General features: G+C 30.7%; 1 protein-coding gene across 1 annotated transcript; it reads left to right on the top strand.

Annotated features, from left to right (window-relative positions):
- Nucleotides 1–4,988: 4,988 nt before the first annotated feature.
- OCT59_029349 (uncharacterized protein) lies at nucleotides 4,989–6,879 on the top strand (the record flags this gene model as incomplete). The annotated part of the gene is made up of 4 exons (XM_066143354.1): nucleotides 4,989–4,999; nucleotides 5,392–5,616; nucleotides 5,700–6,159; nucleotides 6,493–6,879. The coding sequence occupies 4 exons, from the start codon at nucleotides 4,989–4,991 to the stop codon at nucleotides 6,877–6,879; spliced, it is 1,083 nt and encodes a 360-aa protein (XP_065994646.1).
- Between the last annotated feature and the right edge of the window lie 6,262 nt (nucleotides 6,880–13,141).

Below are 13,141 nucleotides of genomic sequence, written 5' to 3'. Positions count from 1 at the left end.
TCGTCTTAGGCAATGGTCCGACTATATCCATTCCTAGTCTATCGAATGGTTGTCCGACCTTTATCGGATGGAGAGGTTCATTGCGGCGATTTTTGCCTCTTCGTTGGCATTCATCGCAAGTTCGCACATAACGGCGAACGTCATTGAACATTTGCGGCCAGTAGTATCGAATTTTTATCCTTCGATACATTTCATCTATCGAAAAGTGGCCTGCTAATGGATCCGAGTGCATATGATATAGAATATCCTCTATTTCATTTTCTTTTGCAACTCGTATCGGTCTATTGGGGTTAACTTTATTCTTTTTATAAAGTTGATCATTCAAGATAATAAAGTATCTCGATTTTCGTTTAATAGAGGCACGTTGCTGCGTATCGAGGTGTGTTGGCATTGAGTGTGTCGTCAAAAAGTGTATGAGTGAGAAGTATGTGTTTAAATCCATGTTGAGTCAAAATATGGGTAATCCAATAAATCGGCGTTGTATATATGCAAATCGGGTGGTTAATAAAGTTTTTTAACGAAGATGTGTTAAGTTCTTATTCGGCTTAATGTATCGACGTTGGAGTGAAGTTTTCCGGGGCGGTTTATAATCTCAAGTTCATATCCATTTAAAGTCATTAGCCATCGTCCGAGTTTGCCAACAGGATTCGATAAGTTCATTAAATATCGTAACGCAGCGTGGTCCGTAATCACCGTAAATTTCTGACCATGCAGATATTGGTGAAAGTGTCTTACTGACCAAATCACCGCAAGACACTCGAGTTCCGTTATACTATAGTTTCGTTCGTGCTTGTTTAAAGTGCGACTTGCGTATGCTATAACACATTCGCGTTTGTTTTCGTCTTTCTGGGATAAAATTGCACCTAAAGCGAAGGTAGATGCGTCTGTATAAAGAATAAATGGCTTCTCGAAATTTGGGTAAGCCAATATAGGAGGCGTCATCAAACATGTTTTTAGCTTTTCAAAAGCATCATGTTGATCATCACTCCATATATATGGGGTGTTTTTCTTCAGGAGTCTATTCAAGGGTTCAGCTATCGATGAGAATCCCTTGACAAATTTTCGATAATAAGACGCCAGCGCGATAAATCCTCTCAGCTGCGTCAAATCTCTTGGTATGGGAAATTCCTTAATGGTTTTTAATTTTTCAGGGTCGGTTTGTATGCCCTCCCGGCTTACAACGTGTCCTAGAAACGGAATTTCATCCTTGAAAAAGAAACATTTTTCCGGACTCAACTTTAGTCCGGCTAGTTTTAATCGAAGAAAAACCTGTTCCAAATGTTGCAGGTGTTCTTCGAATGTCTTGGAACCCACGTTGATATCGTCTATGTATACCACAACATATTGCCACAATATGTCCCGTAATACAGTATCCATCAAGCGCTGGAAGGTGGCGGGAGCATTACATAGGCCGAATGGCATAACAGTAAATTCGTAAGTTCCGAAACGGGTGATAAATGTCGATTTTTCCCTGTCTTTCGGACTAAGTTCGACCTGCCAAAACCCGCTGGCAAGATCAAGGGAGGAAAACCATTGACATCCGGATAATGTTTCCAGCATGTCGTCTATTCTCGGCAAGGGATATCGGTCTCGTTTCGTCACGTGATTTAACTTCCGATAATCCACGCAAAGTCGTTTCTTGCCGTTTTTCTTTTCCACCACTACGACTGGTGAAGTCCATTGACTTTTTGATGGAGTTATTAATCCGGCGTTCAATAGTCGTTGTATTTCTTCTTTAATGAACAGCTGGTTTTGATAGGATGTTCGGTAGAATCTTTGTCCAACCGGGGTAGCTTCTCCGGTATCGATTTTATGTGTAACTACCGATGTTCTTCCGAAGTCGTTAGGATCCCAGGCAAACAGATCCTGATACCGTTCCATAAAGTCATCAAATTTCCGATGTTGTTCTTCGTCCAGTTTTCCGGTATGAAATTTTCCCTTTTCAATTTCTTCGTACTGGTAGTAATATTCATTACTGACAAAATTTCCTTCTTTTAATTCTTCTTCGATTTCTTGCGCCTTTTCCTGAGTGATATAACCGGCGTTACAGAATAACTGCTCTTGTGTCTCCTCGTCGTCACTTTCATATTCTTCTTCCGATTCTTCTACGGCTTCTTTATCAACTTCCTTTTCGGATTCATCCTCAACCTCTTCTTCGGCTTCTATATTCGGTATCTCGATGCTGGTTATGTGGTGGGGCATTTCTCTACATTCGGTGGTCACTTCTAAAACCTGATCTTTCCACTTGATGGTCATCCGATTGTTGTTATAGTCCAGAACGGCCTTGGTCTTACGCAGCCAATCATTTCCGACTATAGCAGAATATGAATTAGCATCGGTGACAATGGCATCCATCGGAATGATGCATTCATGTATCTTCAACGGTATGTCAGTTACAGCGCCCAATGGTCGTCGACGCTCTCCATTTACATTCACCATAATAGTTTTTGAGGCTTTCGTTATTTCCATATCTAAATCTTTCAATAATGATAAGGAAATAATACTTCCAGCCGATCCAGAATCAACGATCAGCGGGAATCTTATGTGTTTAATCGAGGCTTCACAATATAATGCCGAAGTTCGATCATCATTCGGTCCGGCGGTATTAGCCACCTGCATGAGATCTTCAACTTCGGAAACATTTCCACCATCCGGAACTTCATCATTTTTCTTAGCCGGTTTCTTATCTTGTTCTTCGTTTTTTGTCCTAACAACCGGTTTCCTCAATTGTTTGGCAACTGTCAAGCCAAACTTTGGATTCATCGCCAACAACTGGCCATTCGTAATATCGGCCTTTTGATCAAAGAACTGTTGTGGCGTATATGGTTCCACCATCTTGTAGATTGGGGCAACCACTGCGGGTTTCTTCTTGATCGCCTTTTTAAGCTCAACTTTCTTCGCCTCAGTTGACCTTATCGGTTGTTTAGCTTTACCGGAGCTTTGTATGGTTCGTACTATTGTCTCTTCTTCCGGAGGTTTATCCTTTACGGTTCCAGTAGTCGGATCAAGTCTAGATTTGCTTCGAGTAGTTCTCGTAGCGGGATATGTTTCTAATAACGTCAAATTCGAGGGAATTGTTGTCTGGCGTGTACGCTCACCCTCCTGAGGTACGCCTCCTAGTTTAAATGCTGGTCTTCTGTACCTTCTTGCGGCACCAATTGGGCCAGCAATTGTTGTATCTGCGCAAGTTGGTCATTTGTATTTGTTGGTTGCAGGGTATTATTATTATTATTCCTCGGAATATTATTGGGACGTCCAGCAACATTATTTCTATTCGGACAAGTCCTAGATATATGTCCCGGCTCTCCACATGAATAACATACGACCTGATTCGGTCTACCTTGCGTTGTTTGGACCGTTTGCTGCTGGTTGGCATTTCGGAAACTATTATTACTCCGATAGCCTCTATATCCATTACCTATCGACTGTACTTGTTTAGATAAATCCTGGATGGCCTTAAGCAAATCGCCGGTATGGTCAGTAGTTGTCATCGGCGTAAATTTATTGAGGTATGCGCTAACAGCGCCTTGATCTCTATGCGTTAACTCATACGCTTTAGCCCTATCCACAGCGCCATTCCACGTTTGATCATTGTGAGGCTTAACGGTAACATATAGGTCAGGCAATAGACCGTTCACAAATTTCCGAGCCTTGATCGCTTCGGGATAGGCGAAAGCATTCGTCTCCACCCTTCGGTATAATTCTTGTAAGGCGGCGGCGTAGGTATTTACATCCTCGCCAGGTTGTTGTCGTCTTTGCTCTAGTTCTGTAGTCCAGATTTCGACTAGAGTCTGAGTTCTAAAAGCCGCTGGGAAATTCTGGATAAAATCGGTATTGTTATTATTGCCGGTCCATATAGTGATCTTGTTAGGGTTATTATTTGGTAACGCCTGATTGGCATTCCACCATGTAGAAGCCGCGCCCTTAAGATAGGCCGGTACTACTTCCAATTTACGGCCGTTTGCTATACCATTAGCATTACAAGCTCTAGTAAAATCCTCTAGCCATGCGACCGGGTCCTGATTGCCTCCATAAAATGATGGCAATTCGGCCACCTTTCCTTCTCGTCTTGGAGGGTTGGCAATGGCCTGTGTATTCCCGACCAAAGCATTGTTGGTATTCGGCAATACCTGGGTTAGTGCTGCAATTGCCGCTCGTAATTGCTGAAAATCCTGCTGGTTAGGTTGGGCCATATTAATTACCGGTGGGATTACTGGAGCTGGGTTATTCGGTGTGTTGTATATAGGTGGTAAAGGAATATGTAAATGGGGAATTTCTTCCTCGGAATTCTCTGATGTGGTATCACTTAAAGCTTCAGGTTCTGGTGAGGTAGTAGTCTCACTGACTTGATAGAGAACTTCGTTAGGATCTTGCTGGAAACCGTTGGTTAGATTATAGGCGTTGATAAGGTCCTGACGCAAAAGGGTATAATCTATTGGTTCTATATCAGTGTATCGGATACTGAACAATAGGTTATGTATGGCGTTGTCAATATCCGCGTTAGTGATTGAATAAGCAACCTCTTCAAAATATTGTTGAGTATATCGGGTGTATTCTATAACCGGATAGTTAGAAGAAATCCAATCCAAAAAGTGTTGAAAGGTGGGGGTTAAGGGAATTTCGGATGGATAACAATTATTACACGATAAATCACGATGATAAGTGGCTATGTTATTTAGCCCTAATTGTCTATGTATAGCGTCGTGTATATCGTTGCGATTAAAATGGTTTTGGAACATAAAAGGGGACTAAAATAATGGGAAATCGGGATTCTGGCAGAAGGCACCAATTTGTTATGCCAGTTCTTGTATGCTTATAAAAATAAGCGTATGGGTATATGGTAAGCAGAAGGATTAATAATAAAAATAAATATTAAATAGTGTTAATGAACGCGAAATGAAATAAATTATATGAAATTATTAAGAAATATATCACTGTCGATCGATTTACGAAGGTTACACAATAAAATAAATGTAAATTTCAGTCAAATGCGAATACGGTATTGCACACACGGGCATATACACTCAGACGCAATATTGACTCACAAAATATAACAACTATGAAAAATAAACAATGAGATAATTTATTTAATAAATGCTTTATTAAAATATAACAGAATTATCTATCTTTACATTGATTTTAGAACGCATGTATTTATAACAAAAATAACTATGCTAATCATGTTAAACATATTAAATAAATGCTATATATTTAACAAATGTAATATGTTAAATATGTGTTATATGTTGCATATGTTATATATGTTAAATATGTTGCATATGTTAAACATGTTTAACATATTAAACATTCGTAACATTTGCAACATTCGTAACATGATCGTCGGTCACATGATTATTCGATTGACACTACTCAATTTTTTTCGAAATTAAGTCAAAATCTTATTGAATTATTAAAAGATGATGAATATTATGATATTACAATTGAAGTTGGAGAAGATCCTAACGTAAAAATATTTCGTGCACATACGAATATATTATGTTATCGTTCTCCATATTTAAGAAGAACAATAGCAACAAATAAAAAAAATAATGATAATATCTTAACTCATATTAGATTACCAAAAATATCACCAGAAATTTTTCAAATAATTTTAACGTAAGAATTTTTAATAAATTTAATTTAATGTATCATAATTTTTTTAATTTCTATTCATTTTAACTTTTTTTTTTTTATTGTAGGTATATTTATGGTGGTATTCTTTCTTTGAATGAGCAAAACGTTTCAGAAAATTTGAAATTATTGGCTACTGCTGATCAACTTCAACTTCAAGAATTAATTGATTATTTACAAAAATATTTAATTGAAAATAAATCCGTGTGGATTAAACAACATTTTGAACTTACACATAGAACAAGTTTTCAATCTAATAATTTATTAGAACTTCAACAATGTTGTACGGATATTATGGCAAATTCTCCAGAGCAAGTATTTAGTTCACTTGATTTTACTTCACTTCCAGAAAAATCTTTAGTTTCACTTATTGAAAGAAATGATTTAAAAATGAAAGAAATTGAAGTTTGGGAACGTGTATTAAAATGGGGTCTTGCACAAAATCCAACCATTGTTTCAGATCCTGATACTTGGAAAGATGATGATTTTAAAATAATGAAAAATACTTTACAACACTGTACACCTTTGGTTAGATTTTTTAGTTTATCACCTAAAGATTTCTTATTTAAAGTTCGTCCATATAAAAAACTTCTCGATCAACAATTTTATGAAAATTTGTTAGGTTCTTATATGAATCCTGACAGTAAACCAAGTGATGATAATATTTTGCTTCCGAGAAATATAAAAACAAATTTAAATCTTGATACAAAAATTGTTAATTTAAATATAATTTCAACTATTTCAAGATGGATTAATAATGTGGATTATAATAATGAATTTTCATATTTAAGAGAATTATACTTTCCGTACGAATTTAAATTGTTATTAAGAGGAAGCAGAGATGGATTTACTCCTAAAAAGTTTCATGATTTATGTGACGGTAAAATTGGTACCGTTACATTTTTTAAAGTAAAAGGAACAGATGAAATTCTTGGTGGATATAATCCTAGAAATTGGATTACTGCTGGTTGTTATTATAATATTAGACATAGTTTTATTTTTTCCTTTAAGAGTAAGTGTAACCTTAAAGATGCAATTTTAAGTAATGTGGAAAATGCGTATTACGCAATAGATAATAGATATCGTAATTATGGACCATCCTTTGGTGATCTCTTAATATGGGCAGCGAATGAATCTAATAATTATGAACATATTCTCACTAAAAAAAATCATTTTAAGAAAAAGATAAGAGATGACGGAGAATTCTCAATAGAGGATTATGAAGTATTTCAAATTATTAAAAGATAGAGAACGGTTCAGTAAGTATATGTAGGCTACATAATTTTGCTTTCAAAATCTTGACTTAATTTTAATTTGTTATTTTTTTTTTCGCAATAAATGAATGAAGTTTGGTAGATATAGGATTTATTCTTGTAAAAGGGAATATATGTAGTCTTTTCTTCTGCGATTTTGATCAATAATAACAAGTCCGATAAATATAATTTAATAAATATTCCCAATAAACAATTAATTTTGCTCCAATATCATGAAGATTAAAAATTATTATTAATGTTAAATTTGAAGTTAATACAAGGAAACTTTTAAAATTTAGAACGGGCATGAAATTTTGAAATACCAATAGTAAAATAAATTAATATAATTAATAATAAATTTTTATTCGGACCACCAACTTTTTCTCTCCCGAAAATATAACATAATTATGTTACTTATATTTCAACAGCTTCAGTCATAAAATAATCACACAAACATTTTAATACCTAAAAAGTACTAATTATAGAAGTATTGGGTTATATGCTAGATTATAAGCTATACTTAACAGATTAATAAAAATAACGTTTTTAAGTCCAGACTCCAGAGCTAAGTAAAATAAAAAGAATGTAATAAAATGAATGAGTAGCGAATGCTTAAAGAGAGGAATGATGAAAAATCACGTAATGTGAAAATCATATCCTGCAAGAATATTTTTGCGTAAAATTAGTAGCCATTCTAGGAATAAGAAGCATTGGCGTAAATTTTATACCCGCATACTCCTATTTTCTCTCAACGATTTGCAAAGTATCCGTCTGTTTACGATCGTTCTGGCTGAGCGGGTTCATTCACATGTGACCAATTATCCGTTACGCAAAAATTTATACTATGTTTAAATAAATATCAGTATTTGATCCTAATAAAAATCATTATTAGGAAATAACTTCTAAATTTTCTAAATTTTCTAAAAATTTTGAGGGCGAAAAAAAACTAATTGAAAAGGAGCAGAATCTTACTATTAATGATCCTTAATCTTTATTTTGAATTGACATATTACCAACCCAAGAAAATTTGGAGTTTTTTTTTATTTGCTATATTAAACAAATCTTGAGATTTCAGAAAATTACTATTGTGACAATTTTTTTTAACAATAAAAATATATAATAGAATTTCACAGAAAAAAAAAGTTAATTGACAAAGATAAATCCACTTTAAGTTATTGTATTAAATAATGAGAACAATAGTTTGATAATATAATCCCGGTTTTTTTTTTATATAATCTGTTGATAAGCATCATGTTGCGATGTTCGTAAAAATTTGATTTGTAAGGCAGGATAATTTAATTGATTACACTATAAAAGGATTTCATTTAATAAATAAATAAATATCCATAAAAAATGTACATTTAATTTCATTGCTATATCTCCATTCAAAGATCAATAATCAATTCCGTCATCTGCAAAAGATATTTCTTTAGTTTATTTCCGGTGAAGTAAAACTATTATTTTCTTATAATTGAACTTCAGAAATGTCTCTTTCTGCAACCCCGCATGTTCTTGAGCCATTTCTCTAATGAATTCTGCACGTTCCCAAGTTAACTCTTTCTTTAATTCCACATTTTCTTTTTGAGTGTGTCTGTCTAATTTGGCCACATTTTCTTTTAGATGCAGAAAATATTTAAAGAAAAAACTGTAACCAGGATTTTGCAATATTTTATAAAGAGTGAAAAGTAAGTTTTACTAATTTAAGTAATAATGGTGAATTTTTTTTCCAATATTCTTGGTGTCCATACTTGAAAGTGTGATGTACGCCGAGATCAATATGTTTGAAGTGGGAAAGTAATAACAAGTGGTCTAATTTTTTTCTAAGTAAATATTTCATTAGCCCCATACAAATGCATTGTCTATATTTACAGTCTTTTTGTAAAATTCAAATGCCTTTTTCTTATTAACATTAGTTCCAATTCCAAATTCCCAGTTCAAATAAAGTTAAATAATATTTACTATTTTTATTTATAATTATGACTAGGTATTGTTGTTGATTTAATTATTAATTTCCCAATAGTTTAAAATAAAAGAACATTGTAAATCAAATATATAAAGTTTTCTTTAAACTAATAACTTTTTAATTATTTTATGTAGAAATTTCTCTGACTATTGTCATATCTATTGTCGTACAGAGCCACTAGTTGAAGAGCATTTGTAATAGTGAATATTAAAGCTAAAAGGTAAAACTAATTTCAGGGATTTCAAAAAAACATTTTAATTTTACAAGAAAAAAAAATGTAAGATAAGTTTTTTTTTTAACATCATGATTAAATTTTCGCATGCCTAATACATTATTATATATTATTAATAAATTAATTATAATTTTCGCATGCTCACATGACTAGGAGAGTACTAGGAGTATAGATTAAATCATAATACATCATTATTATTCTTTTCACATACTCACATGTATAAAAGTATAACAGCAAGGCTATTGTTTGTTAAGTTCGTAGTAAACTTAAATTATATATGCAGTACAATATATTACAAATACTAACATGAAGTAGTGCCAGCGAAAAAATTTGGGCGCAAATCCTCAATCATTTTATTACTTTCATTTTATTAGCCGGCTGACCTTTTCTATGTATTGTTTTACAAAAAAAATATAATAAAAAAAAAATATTTTTAAATTGATTTTTAAATTTAGAAACGCATGTTTTATAAGTAGCATATGTATCAACCATGTTTTATTTTTGTCTATATCGAGTCGAATATTCATTGGAAAATTTGGGTATGAACCGTTGCTGAAAGTCTGTTCCTTTGAAAAGCAAAGATTGTTGCCGTTACTAGTGACACTATAGTAGGTACTGATGACAGAACTGGTGACAGGATCAATATGCTCTTTGAAGATTGAAAGCTCTCTCATTTCTTTCTCGTTTAGTGAAACTAATGACTTTAGTATAGGTGCTAAATTCTAGGGAAAAAATAATTCAAAATTCCTTTATGATATAATTTTGGTGTAATCTCGTGGATAATCTATTGATAATAAAGTTTGGCAAAGCCTACAGAGTAAATTGGATTGATGGATAATGATAATTCAAATTGGAGAAGTAAACAAAATATGTTTTAATCCTGAAATTATAAACAACTTAGCAAGTATAATACAGTACATAAGAATCTATAAATAATAAATTTGTTATTTAATAAAAGGTTCATCACATTGTATTTTACTATTTTATGGAAAAAAACTGCCAAAAACGTATAATATTTTATTAATATTTTAAAAATTATAATACTTTAGATTATTTAGATTATTGTACCTCATAAATCGTGAATTTAACGAAATTTTAAAATTGGACTAGTGATAATATTCAAGGTACTCAGTCATCAGTACATCTTAACTTTGAAGTTTCAAAGCAGGCAAGTTTGGCAAAGTGTACACTGTACAGATCAAAATTGAATTGATTGATATATAAATAAATAGAATAATAATAACAAATATTTTTTTAGTTCAGAAAATCATAATAAATCAGCAAATATTACATCATAATTTATAATAATTTTGTTATTCATTTTCTTTTAAAGTTACTGTGCAATGGAAAATAATTCCAAAAAATTTAAGCAATAAATGGTTGAAAATTTTATTTTACTATAAATATTTTAAATTTTATTAAGTGGATAGTTTATTATAAATTTTATGATATTCGAAAGGTGGGTTTGGCAAAGTAAATATATGGAATGATAATGGAGAAATTATTAGGTATGTTATTAAACTTTATGGGGAAATTACGTAATGGTTTTAGATCAATGATCATACAGAAAATGGAAATTTGAGAACTTATTTGGATAAAAATTATAATAAATTAATAATTCACATATTGGTAAAGGCCATTTGTATAACTGATATGGGATTACGTAAACCTGCAGATTATAATGCATCAGGGAATGCAAAAAAACAAAGCATGTGGTAAATATTACGAGGCCAAAATTATATCAAAGCCGCTGATTACCACCTACATAGAGACAATAATCAAAATAATTATAAATGCTGTAAGATTTATCTTATTAAATAGAATCCTTACAAATCGATATTAATATAAACATTTATCATATTTGTAATGACAACTTAATATTAATAATTTTATTTATTCATTTTTTAGACCATGATAGCAAATAAATTTAATATACAAATTTAACACTTTATTATAGTTTAAGAAATTTTTTTCGCCATTCAATAATTTGGAAATTGCATTTTCTTTTAAAAAATATATCAATAAAGTTGAAGAATAAGAGTATGAATAGGAATATTATTAGACAATATTTTAATTTATAATGACCTTATTGATTGACTTAGGATCCTAGATGATTATATTGTACTTATTCAATTCATTATATTAATTTTAAAACAAGAATCGTCTTAATACAGGAACAGCAAGAGAAAAAAATCATGGATTGAAAACGGAGTGGGGTACATTAGAAAAAAATGTAATAAATCTAATTAAATTTATTTTTACTATAATAAATTCATTAATCAAGTTTATGCAATTAATAACATTTGTAAATTTTATTAATTTAATACATTAACTGTTTATAAACTGAGTTTAAGAAAGTCTCAAACCAGTTCAGTAACTGAGTTCAAACCGATATAAAAAATTTAGTTTCTCAGTTTGCATGAAAAACTGAGCTGAGACTGCCCTAGTTGTATTAGGGATTGGAATCGATTTGACTAAATCGATTTAATCGAAAATTGAATCGTATCTAATAGAATCGATTAATCTAATCTAAAAATCGAATCCCAATAAATCGAATTTTTTATATTTTGGCGCAGCAAATATAATCTATAATCACGCCACAATGAAAAAAAATCTCGGAATTAACAAAAAAAAAATCGAAAAAATTCAACAATTGTGATGGCTTTTTGACCAATAATAATTGAATATTGGACAATTAGATGATTGAAAATTTAATCCAATCAAGTTAATTGTGGCTAATGTTTAATTAATTAAAAAAAAAATTTTTTTATTAATTGATAATTTCGAGTTTAGGGGCCTGGATCATCTTTTGGCCAGAATTAAATATAATTCTATAATGCAGGCCAAAAATGTCTACTACATATTTATACATAAATTTTTTATTATAATGATAACAAAATTTGACTTTTTATATAATAATTACTTTAGCTAATAAAATTTCAGGATTTTTATTCAGTACAAAAATAAAAACATTTTCAAATTTTACAATAAAGATTATTTTAGTATTTTAGTTAAAATCTACCTAAAATTTTGTGCCGCCGGGACCATCGAAAGCGTTGCATCACGAAAATGTTTAACAAATGAATTTTTTGTAAAATTACTGAAAAACGATTAATCGATTCTTAAATCGATTCTTGGGTTTCGATTTTCGATTGAATCAATTCCAATCCCAAGTTGTATATCAGATATGTCTTGTCTTAATAAAATCAATTTCTTAAAAAAATAGAGAATATTTTTGCAGGTTTTAAATGTTTTAAATAATATTAGAAATAAAAGCAAGCCAATAACATAAATTAAATACAATCAGCTATTGAAATGAGTATAAAAATTTTATGCATTGGAAATGGTTTATATTACTTACATTATTATTTTGAAATAATTGGAAAGTTAAAAAATAAGATTTATTTATTTATTTTTTTATAGTAAAGCATTTTTCTTTATTGAATAAACAGACATCAATATAAAAATGTATTAGACTTAACTAACTATAAATAGTTTAGTTAAACTATTACTATTCACTTTCCGAAGAAAGGTAAAAACTATCTAATACTATAGTAATAAACTAAACTAATTTGACTATTGACAATGGCTTTTGCATTGTAGTCACCAATGATTTTGTTTAAATAAAAAAATTTAGTATTATAATGTAATACTAAATAAATAAAGATGGTTACAGTAGTTTTTGTTTATAATTAGGAATTTAATATGGTAATAATTAGTCAACAAAAAATAATAAAATAATAGCAATTCATATTAACGATTTGACGTGAGTGTAGAATGAAATTCGGATTAATTAGGAATTGTGAAAAAATAATTATCAATAAAAATTGATTAATTTTTTAGAAGTATTTTCGAAAAAACTTTAATATTATGAAAATACCACAAATATTTTTATTAATTAATTATAAATTTTTTATTATTTTATATTACGTCAATCTTAAACTTATAACCAACTTAGAAAAATATTTGAACAATTAAATGTATTAGAATCTGTTATTTTATTTATTATTATTATTATTATATATATATATATATATATATTCTTTTGATACTCATTATACT

This window comes from Rhizophagus irregularis, chromosome 9 (assembly GCF_026210795.1).
Source record: "Rhizophagus irregularis chromosome 9, complete sequence".
Classification (NCBI taxonomy): domain Eukaryota; kingdom Fungi; phylum Glomeromycota; class Glomeromycetes; order Glomerales; family Glomeraceae; genus Rhizophagus; species Rhizophagus irregularis.
The sequence above is the reverse complement of the archived record's forward strand: the minus strand, read 5'-3'. Positions and strand labels throughout refer to the sequence as shown.